Below are 22,664 nucleotides of genomic sequence, written 5' to 3'. Positions count from 1 at the left end.
TTTCGCGAGCTCACCCATATCACCAACTCTTCCAGGTTCTCTATGCTCGTTCCAAAGGGCTGTCGACGGTCATGTGGAACTATACGACTTATAGCCTTTGCTTTATTTAGCCCTTTTCATTTTCAGACTTTCCCTTATGTCTGTAAACGAGCTGTTAATCTTAACTTAGAATTTGTAGGGGTCATCATGACCTTTTCATGACGTTTAGTAGGAGTGAAATGCTCTTTCCTGAACTTGAACTTTGCGTATCCTTCATCTCACCCTGAGATTATCTCTTCTTTTGCATTCTGCATGACTTTACTCCGAGTTTTCAAACAACCCTCGAGTATCCTTCTACCATGAAGCCTCCTTATATTCGTTCTGGCCGAGACAGCGAAAAGGCCCGCGGACAAGCTCGAGTGTTAGCATGGCCGACTGGGAAGAAGCGCTCACAGTCTTACAATCTGGTTGTCTGTGCAGCAGATAAGATCAAAGACTCGTGGATTTTCTCCGACTTTATGGGACTTTGCATGTCGTTGATGGAGCAAAACGTTAAAGGTGACTTTTTGTCTTGTTTTCCTGTCAGGTCATACTTCGCAGTAGAGTCTTACGACACAATCAAATTCGGCACCTTTGGGGCAAGTCGCACCGAATACGTTCACAAGTATTCAAGAGAACAATTTGAGCGAGGTCAGATTTGGTGGAGGGATGTGAAAGCTTCCGAGGTTCTGGGTAAGATCCAGCGCTGGATAAACCACAACCAGAATTTGTCGCAGAGTGGAGATGTGGTGAACATTTTCTTTGGGGGACATGGTGATCAAAAGCTTGGATTTGCTTGCGGCAATGGCTTTTTACACCAGGCAGTTCTAGGCCAAATGTTGGCGCATTATCGGCCCGGCGTTCAGGTCAATTTTGTCCCAAACTTTTGTTTCTCTGGTTTATTCGTTGAGGCCCTGAGATCAAACGACATTGCGAATTGTCATGCGGTGGCATCTTGTAGCCCCATGGAGCTTAGTTGGTCCCAGAGTCGAAGTGCGAGCGGTCGATACCGGAGTGTCAGATTTGCCAAAGCCTTCCTACAATCTCTCTCCCATATCCCGAAACCCCCTGACAGTGTTCCAAGTTGGACTATTCATGAACACGAATCTTTCCTTCTCCAGTAAATGACGCGTAATATTACGCCGCACAACCTTGTCACAAAACCTCTATTTTGGTCCAGCGACGACAGAAACCCAATGTTACCGCTGAAGGATCTGTATTTTAGAGACATAGTGTATGTTTCCTCGGACCAGCTATCGTCTGGTCGTTGTCGTCGGGTGGAATGGCCTACCAGCTCGTTATCCCTTTGCGAACTTCTCAGTAAGCCGATAGATCTTTCTAAGCAGTCGTTTCCAAAGGCTGTAACAGACTTCATTCTTTCGGAAATGCAACTTTGCAATACCCAAATGGGATGCCCTGCCGATATGGCAGTTTTCGATGAGATGTATACTCCGACTCCAGACTGGAGAGCTTTGATCCGGAATTTATACTGGCGAGCGCGTCGTCAGTCAACAATCTGGGACGTATATCTGATGCTAGCCAAGGAAGGGTTTGTGAGTGCGAGTGCGCTCACTCTCCCAATAAATTTTTGGTCTCCTTCTGCTTCCGCCGGTCATGTCTGGACAATTCTAGCCTACTTTTCGTTTGTCGGAAGTGATAAAATCTCAATCGCCAACGACAAAATCCCCCTACAGACAACATCATGGGAGAGCGATCTCACATGGTAAGTTTATCCCATCTTCTAGGGTTTATATACCACATATTTACTAAATCTTCCTGATAGGCTGGCAACCGTTATCATTAGGAGTGGTAAAGACTTCCCGAATCTATTCTAGAGAATTATAGACTGCGGGTACCTGGGGACATTTGATTCGGCAACTTTTGAGATGGAAAAGCAGTGGCAGTACTATAGAGAGGCCGCCCTGGTTCAAAGTCCTTTAGACTGTAAAGAGATATTATCTTCAGATGGTAAAATTCCGCCAGAGAGAAACACATTTGGATTCTGGCTTCCGCATGGCGTTTGTCTGGAAGATGCCAATGGCCTTGGTGACTATACTACGAGATTTGATAAGATGGAGCGCATCTTCTTAGAAAGTGAGGGCTTAGAGTCAAGTGAATGAAATCAAGTACATTCTTTGTCCCTCACATAAATTCACAGAATATCCCAGCAGAATAAACAGGGGAAATCCTGAGAATTAGCGACGCCTAGGTTGGACCTATCTTAAGTTCTCCGTAAACCACTATCATTGTAACTCGGAACTCATTTGAAAGTAAATTCCGCATTACTAGGCTTCACTCAATTTCTGGATAGGGGTAGGTATACTCGGAAAAAAAAGAAAGAGTACATGTAACAAGGTTGGAATAATCAAGCACACCTTGAAAGAGTGAAGAGCAGAACGGGATACAGTTATTACAATAGTACCTAGTGAAGGAAACATCGGGACCTTGCCCAGGTGGGAGTAATGAAAAGGAAGTGTTACGCCTTTTATTCACCGATCTGGCAGCAGCCTAAGATTTGTGGCATGCCGCATGCGATGAACAACTTCTGCCAATCGGTCCGAAGCCATAGAGAGATGCAAAGCAGGAGTTCGCCATACTCTAGATGGTCTACGAAGCCAGAGAAAGCGTTATCCTTTATTAGATCATAGCATATCATGTACATAGAAATAACAATTGCTCCGTTTCCAAGCGCTCACTCATTTGTTGGCACCCACAATATAGGACCTAGCCCTCTAACTCTCGCTCCTCACTTGGATACGTATAAGTGTTTCTTAAATCAGACTCACCCGTGGACGTTTATTACGGCACTCCAGGGCTTTTTTATCTAGGTAGTTGGTCTTTATCTAACGACCTATGAATACAGCCATATATATATAGGTATGTTCCAAGGCTGTTGGTTATTTGGTATTGGTTTATAGCGAAGGCCCTGGGGGTACATTACTGGCCTTTGACACCTGAGGATTAAAGCCCGTTCTGTATTGCAAGAAGGACCAGGAAGTGTATTGGCAGAGCAATGGAACTAACCATTAAGGCACAAATAAGGCATCAATAACTTCCTAATCAGGTTATCAACTCAAGGTGGATTATCAAATCGGCATTTGTATCTCCACACATTCCCGAGGTCCATTGAGTATTCAAGGTTCCAATTCAATAAGCTACAACGTTGGAAGCTGTTCAAGAGTTCACCTAACAACGGTCAATACCCTGGGTCTTGGCATCATTAATCCCATAGCACTGTGGCCACTGCACTTGGCTCTGCCCGCCTGGGACCTAGGATAGCGGGACGTTATATCAGCACGGTCCATCTCACACCTCACACATCTTTAGGCGAAAGATTTCATCTAAACTTCTCACCTCATAAGAAATTCTCAACTTCGCGACGACAGGCTATGAGAATCGCGACGCTGCAATTCGCAGCAAAACTTGGCGATGTTGACGGCAATATTCGAAAAGCAAATGAGCTTCTGAAAACTGGCAAGGTCAGTTCGCTAGATGGAACAGTTGGTCTGCATAAAAAGGGTTCTAGGATCGATGTTGAGGTATTGCGACCAGATCTTTTGGTGCTGCCCGAAATGGCTTTGACGGGTATGTACCTACCCAGGGGAAGCACTTGAGACTTGTATCTCCGAGATAACCCCGGATACTTTATCATGCATGCATCTTATTGTTGAGGAGAACCACTGGACTGACTTCAGATTAGGATATAACTTCCCCTCACTGGAAGAAATAAGGCCATACCTGGAGCCTTCCGGCAAGGGACCCAGTGCCGCATGGGCGCTCGAAACAGCCAAGCGCCTACAGTGCAAAGTATGCGTGGGATATCCCGAGATTGAAACCAGCTCTGAAGAGGGCGTGAAATCAAAGTACTACAACTCCCTCCTTGTAGTGGATGAGCATGGAAATGTGGTCCACAACTACCGCAAGAACTTTTTGTATTACACAGATGAAACCTGGGCCACTGAAGGGGACGTGAAGCGGGGATTCCACGAGCTATCTTTCCCCTCGCGAAAAGGCAGGATTGCATCCGCTACTATGACAGACCTCGTGGGTGATACTCACCGAGACACAGATGCAGGTGCAGGTGCAAGCGCAAATAAACCCGACTCCGACGCGGTAAAAAACCAGGCAGGGAAACGAGTGGCGACATCATTTGGTATCTGCATGGATATCAACCCTTACAAGTTCGAAGCCCCGTACTCAGATTACGAATTTGCCAATCGTGTCTTGAACTCCAAGTCTCAGTTGGTGATTATTCCCATGGCTTGGTTGACTCTTGCTAGTCGTGAGGAGTTAGATATGCTGGATGGAGAACCTGAGATGGACACTTTCAGATACTGGTTGATGCGAATGATACCTCTTTTGACACAAAAGATGCAACAAGAGAGCAATATCGACGATGCAGATCCAGGCGGAGAAAGGGAGGGCCAAGATACCGATACGAAGAAGGTTGTGATCGTCTTTGCGAATCGGACCGGAGAGGAGCCAGCGGCAGATGATACTAAGCCACCAGCGCGATATGCGGGGACAAGTACAATTGTTACGATAATACAACAAGGGTCACAGGCTCCAGAGGTGGAAAATGCAAAGATTCTTTGTTGGGATCTACTTGGGGCGACGGAAGAAGGTATTTGTTTTGCGGATATCACGGCAGACCCAAAAATGGTTTTTGGACTTGGGAAGAAGGGGGACGAGTGAGACTATTTGCCCAGGTAGTCTGCAAATGTTCCAAAGTTCTGTTTATAGAAATGGCGTGGGCAGTATGCATTGCAAGCGGTTGCCTACTTCAACCTTGTCTTTATCAGGACTAGTTACCCAGGTAATTTTTGTATATAAGTAATTTGATGATAAGATCCCTAGATATAGCCTTAGAGGATATGTAATGAGATAATGCATTCATGGATGCATTAAATGCAAGCCAACTCCGGGGCCTGCGCATGAACAAGTATAACTTGGAGCCGGATCCGAGATGGAGATCGTCAAGTAGTTCAAGGTTACTGCACAACATTCATCCATCTTAAAAATCCAGGTCTTATGACCAGGTCGATTCTTTTACACTAAAAGGATCTAGACAAAACCGGTGCAACCAAAACTCATCCTTCCAAGCCCAGGCTGCATGTGATGATATAATTTCCCCCGCTCTGGAGTATTTTGGTGTATCAAGTACGCCACTATCTAGCTAGCTAAGTGTACTAGCTGACTTTCCAAGATAGCCTGGCTACCCAGCTAGGTACTCATGACTTTCTAGAGGCTTTAAACCCCCAAAATATACCAATTTATCGCTTATATAGTCGCCATATCAGTTCCAAAGTTGCTCTACGTTACTTTCACCTTGCCGCCATGACCTCGGATTCCGTCACTTTCGCACGCAACACATTTGAGTGTAAAGTTATAATTCATAAGTAACTTACATTCCTCTCATATTGCTTGTTTAATGTTCCGAATGGAAGCAAATGCTCATAGTCCACTCTTTCCCAATCAGGCAATATATGGTCCGTGCATTTATAGCTCTTACACGTGATTTAATACTATCAATCAGTGGCATCAGACAGCCACGGGACTACTACACATGACTGTCTTGATTATCAAGGAAATTTCAAGAATTCCGAGGTTTTATTGTTTCAATAGATCTTGTCAATATATAGAGACTGTTAAGAGCAAAATCAGATATTTTCCGCTCGTCACACCATCTAAGATCTCGTTGACTAAGCCACATCAGGTGACAAGCGATGTCATTGTGCGCATTTGGTCTATATAGCCAACCGTAGTTCGTACCCTCCTCCTCCCTTCCCACGTGAGTCCCTCCTGACTCGGATGCTTGACTTGATCCTAAATTACTCTCCATCTCCTTCGCCCATGAAAAATCTCTGGATTTCTTTTTATTATTGACCTGATTTCGGCTCTGGCTATCCATTCTTCCAATTTTTTCTGTTTCCTAATTTGGGGTTCTTGATTCGATAAGTTCGCGTATATCTCAAACAACGTGACTTCGTCTGTTGTTGTAGGCAGGTGACTTCCTGTCAGGTGATAGAGGATCATCAAAAAAAAAAAGGTATCGTCTCCATCAGTCCCTCTCCTCTCTCTCTACTTCCCACACCTCGCGTTACCATTTCCCTTGAAAGAGTTGTCTTGATGCTGTTTTCCCTTCACCCCCTTCCTCGTCGCCTCGGTCGCCCGACTTGAAAAGCGCGTCATGTCTACGCGGGCCTCGGGTGCCTGCGGTGTGATCTTGAGCCTTATCTGAGTCAAGTTAAGGCCTGGGGATTATATTACGATGCTGTCGACTGTCAAAGGCTTCAGCAATGATGACCATGCTTGATCCCGATCGTCCGACAAGCCTTTTCACCTCAATGGGACGCGTCGGGTTCAAGCAGGTGATCTGACCAAGACTGGCGCCTGCTGTATATCAATGTTGTTAAAACAACTTTGAACTCTATTGATATTCTACCCTTCACATTTCACGCCGGCGCTCGTACAGATACATGCCTCATGTCATTGCATTTCTTCTTATCCCAACATTTCTTTCCCCATCATATTTCTCCACTTCCATCTCTTCGCTTCCTCTTTCCTTCAATTATCGCATACCCTTCGCTTATACAAAGTAAGCTTCACACCACTCACTTTTCAGTCTAATTCAATCCACTTCTCTTCCTTTCCTACCTCCCAATATCTCGTGCTACGTGCGCTTCACTTCTACGACCCCCATTTGTCAGTTTCACCTCACTTCTACTTCGCATCACACTTCCACCTCCCCTCTTCGAACACCAAATGCCCTTTTCTCCTGCTTTCCTCCTACTTACAATTCTGAAATGTGCGCTTTCTTCTTCCTTACTAACTTACCCAATAGCCCTTACTCTCTACGATGTCGGACCACAGCCCTGACATGAAGCGTAAGCGCGAGGCCTCGGATGAGATCGGCCATGATATTCATCGCATGAACCGTTCCTCCCATGGCAGCAACGGCAGCATGACCGATAACCAGAATAATTTCGCCCACAGCCTGAGCAGCTATGACCATGGCCTTCCCAACACTGGATCGGAGCTCAATATTGACCAGCAAATTCTCCAACATGTTGGCCCTCAGAACGGCATGACCGACGATAACACACTTACAGCCAAGGCTGCCCTCGCCCACAACTCGCAGCACAAGTACCCCCCACCTCCCGACAGTGGATTTGACGCGAACATGGCGCCCGGTATTAACTTTGGTGACGAGATGGCCCCCCCATCGATGGTTGGAGCCCATGGCCCCAACTCGACTGCCGCTGCAGTGTACGCCGCTCGTGAGGCCCAGAGTATGGCCCAGAAGCCACAAGTCGGCTCCCCCGAGTGGCACCTAGTCCGCAAGAATAACCACAAGGAAGGTGCGCGCTCATCTGACTAGTGACCATAATTTTCATTTTGCAGACTTATGCTGATTTAACATTTTACAGTGGAACGTCGACGCCGCGAGGCTATCAACGAGGGAATCAACCAGATCGCTAGCCTGGTGCCCAACTGTGACAAGAACAAAGGAGCAATCTTGCAACGTTGTATTGAATACATTCACCAGCTCCAGTCAGACAAGAAGAGCACCGAGGAGCGATTTGAGGCACACAGCCTCACGGCCAACCATGCCATCAACGACATCAGCGCTTCGAACTCTAAGCTCAAGGGTGAAGTCAACCGCTGCAATCAACTGGCTGCAAAGTGGCTCCAGCGCTGCCGTGATGCCGGTCTTGAGTTCGACGATTACGATGATCTCGAGGAGTTGAAGACGTATCAGACTCTCGACTAAGTCCGTTCAATCGACAGAAACGGATATCTTTTATTCTGAACATAACTCGCCCATGACTATTACCATCTTTCATATCTTACTTTTCTCCCTTTCAGTCTCATTCCCCCGCTCTCCCGCCCTTGCAGTGGGCCACGGTGGCTTTTCGTTTCATCGTTTTAGTTCTATGAATGCTGCCAGATTCTGACGGAAGCGGGCATCTTCTGAGATATGGGCAAATAATTGCTCTGGTTTTTCCTTTTGGGAGGCGCGATTCGGGGTATTAGTTTTTTATTTTTTTTTTTATTATTCACCGCCAGGCCATTGAAGCCATTCATTTTTTTTCTTTCCTTCTAATTTTTGGGCTGGCGAAATTAGGCTAGGTGGGAAGCCGCGGAGCTGGGGGTAATGCCATTGATTTCTAACGACAATACGAGTCCTGCGTAATTGAATAAAGTCCAGATGCATGGATTGTAGGTTCGTTCTAAGGACTGGATTACCGTTACCTTGGTCGAAAATGGTAAAGAAGACTGCGTCTGCAGTCAAATGTAATGTAGAAGATAAATCGGTGGAATATAGAAGATAAAAGATACCATATCTGTAACGTCCAACCTAGGAAAGTCCTATCAGAGAAGTTCATAGATAGCCCCATAAACCTTTGACTCTCAAAGATTTGAGCTAGCTGTAGTCTCAGCTTCAGAAGAAACCAAGACATCCTTGACAACCACGACTTTACCAGACTTGCCAGTAACGCGCACATCAACAGTCTCAGTACCGAAACCACTCGAATGCTCGAAAAAGTTGTAGTCTGTGCGAGTGGTGCTCTGCCAAGTACTACCGCTATCAATGCTCACCTCCAGCGCGGTAACGGCTTCATTGGCATTAACAACTTGCATGGAGAACCACCACTGAGAAGTGCCGCTCTTATTCTTCAGCTTCAAGGGGGTGTCTATGTCACAGGAAGTATAGGCCCATTCGATATCGATGATGCCAGTTTCTAGTGCTGAGAGATCGGCGAAGGCGTCTTGGAAGAGATCGAATTGGTTTGCGGCACATGAGGGACATTTATCTACGATCTTTTTTTCATGTCAGGAATTTCGTTCTTGAATTGGCTGATTGAGATGAACTATTTCATCCTGGCAAAAGGAACTTACCATCGCCTTGAGTGTGTTGCCGTCCGGTCCTTTGATAGACACTTTTTTAATAAGTTAGTAGATGATATCAATAGTTGAAGCGACTCATTTTGAGTGTAACATACCACATACTCCGCAGTTCGCAGAGATATCCCATTGCGCCGAAGATAGGGCTGTGCCAAAGGTACCGCTAGGTAAGGTATATCCTGTAAAAGAGCAGTCCCCCGAGTCCAGGTTTCCGCCGTAGTATGTGGCTTCACCAGAAGTCTTTTCAGAAGAGGAAGTCGAGGTAGAGGAAGAAGAGATGGCAACAGGAGAGCTAGTAGTGCTAGCAGAGCTGGTCGTTTCAGTGGTAGAAGTTGAGACAGCAATTGTTTCTTCTGAAGAGGTAGCGTGGGCGAGATCATGTATAACGATAGGAGACTCAGTAATAGCTGGGGCCGAGGTGGTAGATGAAACGACTGCCTTAGTAGTAGTCTCCGGGACAGTAGTCTCAATAGAAGGCCTAGTCGAAGTGGAAATAGAAGAAGAAGAAGTAGCAGCTGCTTGGGGATTCTCCAGGGGAGCAGGACTAACAGTGACTGGAATCGAAGATGATGAAGTAGTAGACTCAGAAGTCAATTGCACGACAGACGAGAAAGAACTTGAGCTCGAGCTTGAGCTGGTGGTGATTTGTTCCAAGACTGTGCTGGAAATCGTGTTCGTCACGGTGATATAATATACACTCATAGCATATCCTGCAGGGCAGGTATCATGCCCATTGAAGTGCAAGTGGGGATGAGAAGCAGCGACGCTCAGAATGGTGCCCAGGAAAGCGAGATGTTGGAACTTCATTGTATTGAAGCTTAAACTGTTTCGAGATACTCAAAAGATGATTATTGAGTTTAGGAAATTGCAATTATCCACAGAGTTTGCAAGGTAAGTGAGTGAGTAGAACGGTCAAGTTCGTGCAAAAGATGAGAGTGTTCTGTTGAAAGAAGAAAAGAGCGGCTGGATATCAAATCCTGATTTAAAAGGAGCAGCACCGTCGAAGACAGGTGAGAGAATAGAATCAGTGGGAGATGAAAAGGATTTCAATTGGGAAAGAGGTTACAAGGACTTTAAGATATGATCGAATTGGATAACTATCTAGATTGCGGCCTAGAACCATAACCGGCTCCTGTTTGTGTCATCCTGAACTAGAGAGCATGGAGATGTAATTAGGTAGGATTTTCAAAGGAAATTAGCATCAGTTTAAAATGACAGTTGAATTTCAGCTCACCAACAAGTTTAGTAGCATCATATGGATAGAATCTATCTGAAACATCGCTAGCAGTTGGTTAGGGTGTCAATGACTCGGGGATGACCCTAATTGGGATGCATCCGTGCTTAGTTCGATTGCCTTAGGGCTTTTCAATGACAGAATTAATTTGTAGATTTTAATTAGATTCTCGGTAGAACTCTGAGTCCTGTTAGAGTAGATGTCTTCTAATAAATAATATTATTCGTTGTAATTCCGTCATTAATCAATTTGAATAGGATGATTCCTTGAAAAACATGGAATACGGAAAAGATGCTAAGAGGAATCTGGTTTTGGATTTAAAGGGACGAAAGTGAATATACTTAGGTAGGTAGAATTCTACTCCCTATAATCTTTCAATAGCTATCATAGGAGTCAGATTCAGGGCCCACTTACTCCGTACAACATCTACAGCTTCACAATTTATAGATAGAAAATTAATCGGGATTGAAATAGCTGATTAATCATACACAAATCTACTATCAAACATCCCACATAACCTCATTCAGTCGCAGGAGTGAATCAGCACTGGCCTTCTTAGCTGACATGAAGTCCTCCCGATTCTCAGTACCGCGGGGCCCGCGCAGAATTTCAGAGAAGCAAAGGTCAACCAGAACCCGGAGCTCATCGTACGTGAACGGCTCACCATTGCCAGCAGCTAAGGCCTTATTGCCTTCTGCGGCAAATGCTTCTTTCTCTTCTTTCGCGTAGTCTAACGCCTTTTCTGCGCCCTCCAGGAACCAATCCAGGAACTTGGCACTGCGCGGCAAAGCCACCACCTCCTGAGGTGTCAATTCAGTAGTGCCTGTTGATTCGGCCGTCGGGTCGATGATGATGTTCTTGAGATTCTGCTGGAGGACCAAGACATCAAGCTGTAGACGGAGGGCGCCATTTTCGTTCATGGCCCCGATATAACGCGTGCAGGCTACAAAAATTCGATCGATGAATCGTGCTAGACCTGAAGCTATAAACCAATGTTCATTAGGGCCCAAATATGTCGAGATGTTGGTGTCAAATGCGATTAAATCGCTGTTCAATTGCAAAATTGTTGGGGATGCCGCTGTCGGTGGGTTCATAATGATGTGCCACCAGCTCTCTGTACTTGGAGTCGGCGTGGCGGGTTCTGAATTTCGGACATTGCCAGGGTTTGGTCCCGACATGGTCCTCGTCAGAATGTGAATGACTCCGCAGCGAATATCCACGTGTAATGTCAGAAGAGCATTTGCTCCAAGCCCGTGGAGCGATTGCAGAGTCTTGTCAAAGGCTGAAGCTGTCTCTTCATTCAGCGGCAGATATACTGGAGTACTGACACTATCACGCTTTGGCTTCATGGAGCCATATAGTGTCCACCGACGAGATGGTCGACCATTTGCTGTAAAGCTTGACGAGCTTGGGTCTGTCGTTGGGTCGATGACGAAGCGAATTTGTGCTAGATGACTTGCGAGCCATTCCTAGTGGAGAAAGAGAAATTGTCAGCAAAGGGGACGAATGCAATAGATATGATATCACTCACCATACTGTTGTACAAAAGTGAAAGGGCGACAACAGTCTTCGGGTCAGATATAATGTCGTAAGGCTCTAGCGGCACTGTATCAGTTCGCTTTAGAAGTAGATCGGTTTCCTGTATTTGTTAGAAACGACTTCAATGAATTGAGACACTGGAACTTACGGTGTCAATCAGAGTTTGTTTCTTTGCAGGGTCTCCATTCCAGAGTTCTTCGACAACATTGTGAATGTCGCCGGATGCTGCGAAAGCAGCTGCAGCTTTCAGACGTACTTCGCCTCCGGAATTGTGAGCAGACACCTTTGTGACCATTGCTTTGTACCAGCCACAGCACTTGTCGTAGTACGTGAAAATCTGGTCGATCAGAAGCTGAGTGAATGCCTGATCATGAGGAATACTGGAAAGCATCTTGCTGAATTCCCGCACAATTGACATGAACTTGACCGTGCCCTGAAGGATTTATTGTTTAGAATAATTGATAAATGAATTTGAGATTGTAGCTTACCTTGAAGATAGGACGGGGTGAGACCTGGGACCATTGGGGATCTTCCGTAAATGCATCAGCAGTAATAAAGCTGAGTGTGCAGAGATCTGTCACGGTCTCATCTAACTGTGGTAGGAAGACATTGACCATGAAGTCGTCAAGGAAGGTGGTCAGCGTGCTCGTGGAAATATCTGAATCAACGGGAACAATATCCTTCAAACGCTGGATGAAGGACAATGAAGGTGGGAGAAGAAGTCTCATGTTGAAAACGCTTGGGTCAAGGAGAAGCTTATGACCAGTCCCAGAATTACCTTGCCGTGGTTGTGATGCATCGTTTGTCGATGCTTTTTGTCTTGTTTTAGATACTAGACCGGGCACTGAGGTCTTGAGAATCTCATCCAGCTCATTTTGCTCGGCCTTCATTTCTGAGTCCTGGTCGATTTCAGATAGCTTGAACATTTTTTTGTTCTTATCCCGATTGTTTGTGTACAGGTTCTTCTGGGCAGCTGCCTCCTCGCCTCTGTTCCTGAACGAAGTTTCTCCATCAGTTGCAAGGTAGTCATGCAATAAAGACCTAATCTCGCTTTGCAGAAGCTTCCACAACTCTTTGAACCCACCCAAGAGTGCTTGGCTTTTGATGATGCCTTCTCGTTGCACAATGCCAGCAATAGCGTCATGGAGCACGCGATGACCCTCTGCAATGGCTTCGAACTTAGCATACAAAGCCCAAAGATATTCAGATATGACATGTCCTCGTTGGTCAATCTCCTCTGTGGGCAGATTGGACTTCAGCTGATTATCATGGGAAGAGTAGGTTCGGTTTGGAGTGGGATAACGGGCGTCGACTTCGGCATTTGTCTTGTCGACAACTGCGAATAACTCCACTGGAAGGCGTTGTTCAATTCTATCAACTGCTGTATCGAGATGGCCCATCTTATTCAGGGACTCGATCAACAACTGAATATAAGAGAATGTGTCGGCCTCAGGATTTCTGGAAGTATCTTCGACCATCGGGGTTGATGCATCAAACTTAGCCAAGAAAGTATAGACAGGTCGCTCATATGAGCGATTACCTGTCCAGCTCGTGGTAGTCATATCTCCCTCTCCAACGGGTGCCTTCCACCGATCTGAGCAATAAGGAGATTTGAGGTAAAGGTGATCATGCAGCTCCTCAACCAAGATGTCTATAATCGATGACTCTTGATTGTTGAAGTAAGCCCGAACATCGGCCAAAGCGCCAATATCCTCCAGCTCAGAGCGCCGAAGTAATCGGAGTCCAGTATGCAGCACATCCACCGCCGTGAGAAATCTTTTATCGGAAATTGTCGATTCAAGTTTCTCGGGGAGGGATTGAATGTCCTCGATCTGGGCAAACAACTGAAGAAGATCATCGTAACTTTGAGAAGACGTCGCCAAACCCTTCAGCTCTGGTTTCGTTGACAGCAACCCTGATTTGGCCTCTTCCAAAAAGCTTCTCAGGTTGCGCACTCGGCCTTGTGAACTCGAAATATTTGACTGGATCTTATGGTAAGTTCCGATAGAACTATTAAATCCCTGATGATGTTCTATTAAAATAGATGTCAGTATTAATCAATTGCGGAACAGAGGGAAGAGACAAACCGTTAACAATGGCCTTCAGTGTCCTCTGAATCTGATCATACATATGAATGAAGTCCAGCTCTCTATCTGCTTTTCCCAACGTACTAGTATCCATCAAATTGAGAGCAACATTCACAGGGATGCACTCGGCCTCCGTCATGAAATCCCAATCACGCTGGATCGATTGCAGAACCTCTGTATAGACAAAAACATCGTGAGCAAGAAGAATATCAGAGATAAAGAAAGCGTGCAGATTATCGTAACTAACCTTCGACAGATTGTATGTCCTGCGAATTGCTTCCCTTTGCGGCCACAATAGATTCATTCCTGTCCCGACTGCGACTATCCGGAATTCGCGAGGCATCTCTGGATTTACCATCCCTTGAAGGCGGATATCTCCTATCTGACTCTCCATTCCTTGGTCGTGATCGCGACTTAGATTGGGATGCCGGTTGTCCACGGCCTCGTTCCGACCGATCTCTCCTGCGCTCTGGGGATGGACCAGGTGAGTGGGGGGGCTGTTGTGAATCATCGTAAAATCCACCATATCCGCCAGGTCGGCGATCTCGGCTTCCTCCCCCTCCACCTGGTGATACTGCTGGACTTCCAGCACTTCGACCACCATACCCATTCACTCCTAGGTTGTTGCTGCCATAACCACCATCACTATCATACCGACCGGCATCGGAGTGACCATTTCCGTAGCTGTAACCGTTCCTCCCACTCATTCCCAATAGTCTCTGGTCGGCTCAGCCAGGTGTTCCGCCGTTGTGGGAAAAGATGACGTTCCGCGACAAGGGGGGCAGCGGGCAGATCAAGTGTTGAGAACTCCGACTTCAAATACTTTTTGCGCGAAACAGAATTGTCGGAATGACAGCGATCATTCTTCTTGCAATTGTGCAATTTCAGGGAGTTGAGTAGAAGTAATGCGGATATGCGAATATTCCAACGTTCGGGGTAAACAACAGGACCAGTGCGGGATGGATGATGTGGTCGAGGCTCCACATAAGCTTAGTACTGCATTCCACTGCTAAATAACTAAGTTAACTCTTTATTACCCACTTAGGTAATTACAGACTTGTTATGTTACTTAATTGAACACTGGTGGCAGGAGTAGGAAACAGTTAATGATTTATTCTAATCACCTCTCCAATGTTGCTACGTATCACTCTCTTACAAGGTTCATGCTGGCGCTCTGTAGAAGATACTAAATCCTGATTTAAAGAGCTTTACGTGTAGGATTGATTCAGAAGAAAGTCCTCAGAAGGGATAATAAGATTGAAAGTAATCATCTCCCCCTTCCCAGTATCCATAAAGAGGAAGTTCATAACAGAATATTTCCGATTCAACTCATCCCTTTGAATAAATGAAGCATCATTTCCCAGATGTCGCCATGGAAGTCGTTGACGGTTTTGATTTCGGTGCTAGTGATAGCGAAGGCTTGATCAAGTTGTGCCCAATTGGGTCAAGTTTCCATACCATCCTCTGTTTAAATTGGCTGGGTCTCACGCTCGAGCCACTTTCGGCTCAACTCATCCTCCTTGAAGAAGTGGTGCGTCTTATCCCAGATTTCAGTATGGTAGTCGTTGACCCATTTGATTTCGGCGCTGGTTAGCAACGAGGGCTCGATCAAATTGCGTCCAATTGGGGTCATAGTAACATGTTCGAAGCCCAACCATTGCTTGTTGGCAAATTTGTGGAGAGTTTTGACCTCCCGAGCCATGACGATATCTGAGAAGGGATAATTGTGAGCATGAATGAATGAAGAATGGGGTTGGGGAAAGCTCACTCTCAATTCGGATGCCGAACTTGCCATCCTCGTAGTACCCGGGTTCTACAATGAGAGGTTAGTAATAGATTAAAATATGAAGAAAATATAATAACATACCATCGGAGATCACATTTCCAGCGGCGATTGGAACTTCGGCATAGTGGGGACGGCTACCGATGCCCATAGGTCCTTCATGAACATTCTGATAGGAGTTAGAGACTCGGCAGTTTCGAGCATAAACGAGAGAGCGACTTACCAGATAAGAGCCGACGCCATGACCTGTTCCATGCAAGAAGTCAAGACCTTCTTTCCAAAGATACTGACGAGCAAGAATATCAATCGCAAAGCCAGTGGTTCCCTTCGGGAATACGGCCGTGTCGATTCCGATAAGACCCTTGAGAACCAAAGTGAAAGCGTACTTCTCAAACTCAGTCGGTTGTCCAAAGTGGAATGTTCGGGTAGTATCAGTCGTTCCGTCATAATACTGGGCCCCAGAATCACAGAGATAGATGGCGTTAGGGTCAATGATCGCACAACTACCTTTCTCGGGCTTGTAGTGTATCACGGCACCGTTGGGGCCAGTGGACGAGATTGTATCAAATGAAAGACCAGCAAATAGTTCGTGCTTCGAACGAATGGCCTCCAGTCTGTCAGCGGCATCAACTTCGTCCAATACGGTCTTCTTGTTGACAAGCTCATTTTCCAGCCAAGCAAAATATTCGGTCAAAGCAGCGCCATCTCGGACATGGCAAGCCCGCATTCCTTCCAGTTCAACCTCATTCTTTACAGACTTCGCATCTCCGATCGGGCTGCGAGCTTCTTCGACATCATCACCCAGGCTGTGACTGAGTGCCCATGATGTCTTATTTGATAGTAGAACCTTCTCAGTATATTGATCCCGGGCCTGGCTCCAGGATCTGGAATCTTGAATGATGGTGTCGTACGGCTTTAGGGTAACATCATCTCCAAGATGAGCCAGTATTTCGGGTGTACTAAGCTGTTTCATGTCGCCATAAATCGTTGCAGCAGTCTGGGTAACGACAGCATAGGCAAAGAACACGGGATTGTAGGGAATGCTGGGAACAGTTAGTAAGTGGTGAGCTATGAAACTTGAGGGCAATGTCTTTGCTTACTCCGATCCTCGCAAGTTAAAAAGCCAGGCAATCTCATCGAGTGTAGCTAGAGTAGCTGTCAGTAATATTCAATGAATGCGCATAGGTCGAAAAGACCACATACAGATGATAATTCCAGCTCTCTTCCTGGTCTCAAGTTCCTTGCGCAGATCAGAAATCTTTTCCTGAAACTTTTTGCCAGCATATTTCACTGGATGGACTCTCAATTTTTCGCAAGGGCGTTGAGGACGATTTACACCCCAAACCACGTCAATCAGATTTTGCTCCACCATTACCAGTGACGAGGATGCGCCGTCTTTCCCGAGTTTATCGATCAACTTTCTTGCTCCAGCTGGGAAACAACATGTTAGTGCTCAAGGCACAGCTTCCTAGAGCTCGACCAACTTACAGGCAGTGATCAAGGACGGATCGACACCGACAGTCTTGCCAACTTGAGCTTGCTCAAACGCCCTATAAAGGTCTTAGCTTTCATAGTTCCACACAGAAATTCCAGATTGTGTAATTCAATACCAATCCTGCCACGTAGGAACACCCTCAACTCCGGCCTTGAGCAGAGTCCAATTGCTGTCCAGTTGCTTCGCAGCCTGGTTGAAATATCTTCCATCAGTAGACAAAGCAGCCTTGCTTTGAGAGATTACCGCAGTACCGGCAGAGCCTGAGAATCCCGAGATAAATTCTGCGATTGAAGAAGATTGTGAGTCGCGGATGTGAATCAATATGAATCGATGCTTTTTCTAACCTCGGCGTGCGTCACAAGCTGCAATGTACTCGGATTGGTGGGCATCTTCCGAAGGGACGACTATTCAAGAAGAGTAAGAAAGTATCATGGTATTTGTGTAACAGGTTACATACTGTAAACATCGACCTCATGTTTCTTCATGAGCTGCCGCAACGACCATAGCCGTTCGGTAGTGTCCACGACCTCCATGTCAACGATAAAGCGTGGACGGGATGTGGCGAATAGCCGTAAATGTGACCTTGGCGATCGCAAGGATATCCAGGAATGGCGGATGGGGTGGGAGAATAGCATGGACAAGGCGTCAGGTGAAGCTGTATGATAAGTGATAACGAGCTCAAAGCCGCGGCTTGGACTCCGCCTGCGGGACATTTTGTTATGTTTGCATTGAACGACCCCGACCTCAACCCTCTTTAGATCGAATGTTTACATTGGTTTAGTACTTAGGTAGTACTTATCATTAAGAGTTGAATAGTAATAATTCTGTGTTTTGAAATACATGATACAACAAAAAGAAATGGAAAAGCGCCATATTGTACAGTTTATACATCTTAGCCGTTCTTCAGGGCTTAGGAAATCACTTGCGACTAGCCTTGTTTTTGTGCCTCTGAATATCTTGTTTGGCCTTTCCCTTCTGCTGAGCGAGGGCTCTCATATGCTCCTTCCGGAGTGCTTCATTGCGCTGATCAATCTCCCGCTGGTAATTGAAGAGTCTGTTTTTTTCATACTCATCCGCCTCCCTCTTTTGCGATGGAGTGAGACGAGGTGGGGGTACAGTTGAGCCATCAGCATTCTTAGTCGGACCTCCACCTACCATTTCCTGGACCTTTTCCTGGGCCTGAGTTGCAGCACTTTGGAAGACAGATTTGCCATCGCGAAGCTTGCGGTCGACGAAGCTCAATTGTTCATTCTCGAGCTCTTTAGCTTGTTCCTGCAAGAATTGCTTGGACATTTTCAAAGATTCAGGGGTTGAAGGATTGGCGTGTATGACAGTCTGGGTAAGATTCATCCACTTGCGGAATCGTTTGTCATTAACCAGGTAGGTTTGGCCAAGAGCGAACGCGCCAGTTCCCACAAAGTATAGTTGAAGTGCACTCGAGAAATTCATCATGAAGAGGCCTGAAATAGTTGGCATAGCAATCTGCATGATTTTCATAACAGGACCATTTACAGCCGCAGAGCCTGTCTCGCCACCTCTCTGTTATGGTCATTAGCGGGGAATGTAATATTAAAGAGGATGGACAAGAGGTATACAAACCTTCAGTGTTTGATAGAGGCAGGCAGAAGTAAGCAAAGGAAGCACATACAGTGGATCAGCCACTGTCAAATCCTTTAGCCACCATAAAGACTCCTGAGCCAAGCCCGGGACTGGCAGAGATGCCATGCCATTAACGACTCGGAACATGCCAAATGCAAAAGGAATCTGAAGCATAGGAACGAGGGATTTGTACATTTTAATGCCATGCTTTGCGCTTATATCTTTTAGCTCCAACTGCTTCTGTTGCGTTGCTAGCAGATCTCCTTTAGTCTTGGCAGCTAACCACTCTGCTCGCACTGGGTCTGTGAAAGGCTTGGCGTTGTTCATTCTAGCAGCGTTATCGGAACTATTGATCATCGGCTTCAAAAGTGCAAGACGCAGCAGAATACCTGTGGCAAATATACTAGCGTACCACGGCATTCCAGTCCATAAGTGTATATGTTCTATCACCCACTGCATCACAGACGATGGACCAATGCCATATGATAAACCGAGTTGATGCAGGTATCCAATTCCTTCAGGAATTGAGGCGGGATCGAAGAGCGCGGGATCATCGAATTCTGGAAGTTGGCCTGGCATATCGGGGAGGGATGGTTTCTCGCTGGAAGAAGTAGAGTTGAAACGGATTGCAGCCGGGCCAATAGCCGAGGGCGCGGCCCATCGAAAAGGATTGCCAGAAATACTCGAGCCTAGTTGCCCGCGTTGTGTAGGAGCGCGAAGGCTTCGTGATCGAAAGGTAGATATCTGAATGAATCTGTTAATTTCCGAAGGACACTAAGAGTTAGGGGGACCCAACCGATCGAGAGGACCGAGGAATGGCAGTCAATCTTTGCCTGGCAAGAAGAGTTGCGGCACTGGGCCCTTTCAGACCAGGAGCACCAATCATTGTGGTTGAGTTGAATAGCCGGCGTGATTAAAGCAAATTCCGTGGTCTTCCTACGTTGACAAGAACGCTTTTTTTCTGCCGTTTCTGCCGGGCGGAGAGTGTTGGTAAACAGGGATTCTTCAGACAGCTCATAGTCAGATAGTTCATAGTTAAATAATGGACTTAAGTTATGTAAAGGCTGTTAGGTGGACTTTGTGACTAGTAGTAACACGAAAATTTAAAATTAAAAGGTCCAGCCCTCCAGAACGCCGCCGGGCTGTCTATGTACATGCGATTCCCTCGAGACAGGGCAGATATCAGTCCAAACAACATACACCGGTTTGGAATTTTCCCGTATAGATGCAGGTCTTGAACAGGCAACTTAAATAAAAGACCACCATCATTGATTTATTCGAGTGATGTAGTGTGATTCAAGCCCGCAGCAGATACGCGCCTCCGTTCTGAGGGGAGCTCTCGCATCTCCACTCCAGGTCCCGCCGCATGAGCCCGACGATGTGTAGGGAAGATCTGAAGCGGAGTAGGTGTTAATTAGTACGGAGCTAGTTATAGTACATCCATATACTATGAAGCATACCTTGGTGTTTGACCATCCTAGACGGAAAGCCGCCTCGTGAGCAAACAGCTCACCGAATCCCAACATTAAACCGTTAACAAATGGGAGTATCAAATTAATCGCTGCGCCACGGAGGACACCCCAGATTGAAGGGGTCTTGTAGAGAATCAAAGGTGAACCGGATGTAGAGGGAGCTGATGAGGACATCTCTTGGTTGGCCGAGTAATTTTCTGAGTCTGAAGGGACAGTAATGGTTGAGTCGTAAAGCTCGATTCCTGGGTTGGTGGCATCGGAAGCCATGGCTGATATGTGATTGAATACCAAATGGTCAGACTTTGTAGCCTTTAGAAGAGATTCAGGAACCGAGATTGAACGGAACAGATTAATGGTGTATGTATGTACGGAGTAAGGTAGTTCGAGGTGCTCTTCCCTTGTCGCGGCACCTGGCAGGTGGCTTATGTCATCGGTCAGTGGAATCCACTGAATGTTTTAAAGAGCTATTCATCTATAAGTCATTCAATCGAAGTTCTCTGATTGAGGGAGAGATTAGACCACGATTTAGTAAATTACGTCGTTTACTCTCAGTATTATGAGGTGGTATCCAGGTATAATGGTAACCGTCAGAATTGTGAATTTGCGCGAAGTCTTCCCTCTATAGTTCGATGTAAGTACGGAGAAGGTTTTAGGGGTTTAGCCTTAGAGCTTTCTTACAATGTTTAATTTCTAGATATCTGAATGCTCATTTCGGACTTTCTATCATTTCAATTGACCTGGAATACAAATTTGACATTTAATACCCTAGACTTGATAATGGTCGTATTATCTTCCGCCTCAGGCATAAGTGGAACGGAAGATCTTCTACTCCGGCTGACCAATTGCAGTGACGTACCTAGCTAACTAGTCAACCCGTCAATGTTTAGGTTTGTGATTGAATCTACCTTGTTGTCAACAGATATCAAATAACCTATAACTCCCCTTCCCCTCGGTTTCAACTTACCCACAATAGCGGTATTCTATCAAACGCAAGCATGGATAATTCCGCACAGCACGATGAGGTCGTGTCCCAGTTCTGTGCTATGACGGGTGTTCAAGCATCTGAGGTAAGTTATTTGCATTTGCTACCCCGTATGTATGGGTCACTAAGCTCAACTATTCTGTTCCAGGCCCAGAGGTATCTTGCTGCCAGCGAGTGGGATATCGAAGCAGCTGTAACCGAATTTTTCACAGAGCAGGACGAAGCCATGCAGGATGCCTCTGCCACTGGCCACCGACTAGATACAGACAACCCTTCAGATACAACAAAAGCTGAAGCAGCAGCTCATCAACCGTCCTCTTCTGCCACGGCTGGGTCTTCGTCGGCACATAAACGCACAGGGCCTACCAAGAAGTTTGCGACAATGGGAGACTTCCAATCACACAGTGGTGCCGATTCATCGGATGACGATGGTTCAGATGATCAGGATTTTTTTGCAGGAGGAGAGAAGTCCGGCCTAGCTGTGCAGAATCCAGATGAGTTGAAAAGGAAGATCCTCGAAAAGGCCCGGAGGTAAGACCCCCATCGATTGTTATAGTGTATTGATTTTGAATTAACACCTGTATAGAGCCCAGCCTCCAACTCAAGAGGACTCTCGGTCACGACCCTCGCACTTTACTGGTACTGCTCGTACACTTGGAGGCGACGATGCCCCTAGTCGGGTTATCCAAGACTCCACCAGCCCAGTGCCTCCCAGTCCGCAGCGTGTCCAGCGGACTCTCCACTTCTGGGCTGATGGGTTTTCAGTCGATGATGGCGAGCTTTACGCGAGTGCCGACCCACGTAATGCCGACATCCTAGAAGGTATTCGCCAGGGCCGTGCTCCCCTCGGGATTATGAACGTTCAAGCCGGACAGGAGGTTGATGTTGAACTGAAACAGCATGAAGAAAAATATTCGAAGCCCAAGCCCCAGTACAAGCCGTTTTCTGGATCTGGTCAGCGTCTCGGCAGCCCGACCCCTGGTGTCCAAGGTCAGGTTTCTACAGCTACCTCTGCCGCCGCCCCATCTTCCACTGAACCACCCAAGCCTGAAGTGGATGAGTCGCAGCCTATTGTTACTATTCAAATTCGTTTGGGTGATGGCACCCGCATGGTCTCCCGCTTCAACACTACGGCCACCATTGGTGATGTATACGGATTTGTGACCTCGGCTACCACAGACAGCCGAGACCGCGCATGGGTTTTGATGACTACGTTCCCCAGCAAGGAGTTGAATAACAAGTCGGCCGTGTTAGGCGATCTTGCAGAATTCAAGCGCGGTGGCGTGGTCGTTCAGAAATGGTCCTAGAGTTTAAACTTACTATTCAACCCTTTCATTTCTCACAGGACTTGTCTTGAAGGCGAAACCTGCGGAGATCACGGCTTATATGCACGCTTTATGACGGATTAACTGCAGCTGGCTATCGACTTTCATTTATTGGAAATATCATTAAGAGGCATTTCCAAGGCTGAAGGGCTTGAGTTTAGAAATAAAAATATCATAACAACTTTATATTAGTCGAGGTATTTCTACTCCGTATAGCGTG

The 22,664-nt window shown here is 46.3% G+C and overlaps 9 protein-coding genes across 9 annotated transcripts; 5 read left to right on the top strand and 4 right to left on the bottom strand.

Annotated features, from left to right (window-relative positions):
* Positions 1-338: 338 nt before the first annotated feature.
* N7495_001278 (uncharacterized protein) lies at positions 339-1,142 on the top strand (the record flags this gene model as incomplete). The annotated part of the gene is made up of 1 exon (XM_057203948.1): positions 339-1,142. One exon carries the CDS (start codon positions 339-341, stop codon positions 1,140-1,142), a length of 804 nt encoding a protein of 267 aa, XP_057068021.1.
* Positions 1,143-1,214: 72 nt separating this feature from the next.
* N7495_001277 (uncharacterized protein) lies at positions 1,215-1,745 on the top strand (the record flags this gene model as incomplete). The annotated part of the gene is made up of 1 exon (XM_057203947.1): positions 1,215-1,745. One exon carries the CDS (start codon positions 1,215-1,217, stop codon positions 1,743-1,745), a length of 531 nt encoding a protein of 176 aa, XP_057068020.1.
* Positions 1,746-3,407: 1,662 nt separating this feature from the next.
* N7495_001276 (putative protein N-terminal asparagine amidohydrolase) lies at positions 3,408-4,713 on the top strand (the record flags this gene model as incomplete). The annotated part of the gene is made up of 2 exons (XM_057203946.1): positions 3,408-3,603; positions 3,719-4,713. The coding sequence occupies 2 exons, from the start codon at positions 3,408-3,410 to the stop codon at positions 4,711-4,713; spliced, it is 1,191 nt and encodes a 396-aa protein (XP_057068019.1).
* Positions 4,714-6,877: 2,164 nt separating this feature from the next.
* Positions 6,878-7,792, top strand: N7495_001275 (basic helix-loop-helix domain-containing protein; the record flags this gene model as incomplete). The annotated part of the gene is made up of 2 exons (XM_057203945.1): positions 6,878-7,379; positions 7,449-7,792. The coding sequence occupies 2 exons, from the start codon at positions 6,878-6,880 to the stop codon at positions 7,790-7,792; spliced, it is 846 nt and encodes a 281-aa protein (XP_057068018.1).
* A 641-nt stretch (positions 7,793-8,433) lies between these two features.
* N7495_001274 (putative extracellular cellulase CelA/allergen Asp F7-like) lies at positions 8,434-9,735 on the bottom strand (the record flags this gene model as incomplete). The annotated part of the gene is made up of 3 exons (XM_057203944.1): positions 8,434-8,844; positions 8,923-8,963; positions 9,027-9,735. The coding sequence occupies 3 exons, from the start codon at positions 9,733-9,735 to the stop codon at positions 8,434-8,436; spliced, it is 1,161 nt and encodes a 386-aa protein (XP_057068017.1).
* Positions 9,736-10,662: 927 nt separating this feature from the next.
* N7495_001273 (exocyst subunit SEC8) lies at positions 10,663-14,495 on the bottom strand (the record flags this gene model as incomplete). The annotated part of the gene is made up of 6 exons (XM_057203943.1): positions 10,663-11,631; positions 11,694-11,801; positions 11,850-12,134; positions 12,190-13,733; positions 13,789-13,962; positions 14,036-14,495. The coding sequence occupies 6 exons, from the start codon at positions 14,493-14,495 to the stop codon at positions 10,663-10,665; spliced, it is 3,540 nt and encodes a 1,179-aa protein (XP_057068016.1).
* Positions 14,496-15,256: 761 nt separating this feature from the next.
* ampp (aminopeptidase P) lies at positions 15,257-17,599 on the bottom strand (the record flags this gene model as incomplete). Its single annotated transcript, XM_057203942.1, has 10 exons — positions 15,257-15,498; positions 15,557-15,601; positions 15,656-15,740; positions 15,795-16,614; positions 16,672-16,717; positions 16,775-17,002; positions 17,060-17,121; positions 17,182-17,347; positions 17,411-17,470; positions 17,524-17,599. 10 exons carry the CDS (start codon positions 17,597-17,599, stop codon positions 15,257-15,259), a joined length of 1,830 nt encoding a protein of 609 aa, XP_057068015.1.
* Positions 17,600-17,984: 385 nt separating this feature from the next.
* Positions 17,985-20,404, bottom strand: N7495_001271 (uncharacterized protein; the record flags this gene model as incomplete). The annotated part of the gene is made up of 3 exons (XM_057203941.1): positions 17,985-18,605; positions 18,666-19,409; positions 20,126-20,404. The coding sequence occupies 3 exons, from the start codon at positions 20,402-20,404 to the stop codon at positions 17,985-17,987; spliced, it is 1,644 nt and encodes a 547-aa protein (XP_057068014.1).
* Positions 20,405-21,132: 728 nt separating this feature from the next.
* N7495_001270 (protein phosphatase regulator SHP1) lies at positions 21,133-22,426 on the top strand (the record flags this gene model as incomplete). The annotated part of the gene is made up of 3 exons (XM_057203940.1): positions 21,133-21,204; positions 21,268-21,650; positions 21,706-22,426. The coding sequence occupies 3 exons, from the start codon at positions 21,133-21,135 to the stop codon at positions 22,424-22,426; spliced, it is 1,176 nt and encodes a 391-aa protein (XP_057068013.1).
* Positions 22,427-22,664: the final 238 nt, after the last annotated feature.

Source organism: Penicillium taxi, assembly GCF_028828555.1.
Source record: "Penicillium taxi strain IBT 34144 chromosome Unknown utg000001l_segment0_segment0, whole genome shotgun sequence".
Lineage (NCBI taxonomy): Eukaryota > Fungi > Ascomycota > Eurotiomycetes > Eurotiales > Aspergillaceae > Penicillium > Penicillium taxi.
The sequence above is the reverse complement of the archived record's forward strand: the minus strand, read 5'-3'. Positions and strand labels throughout refer to the sequence as shown.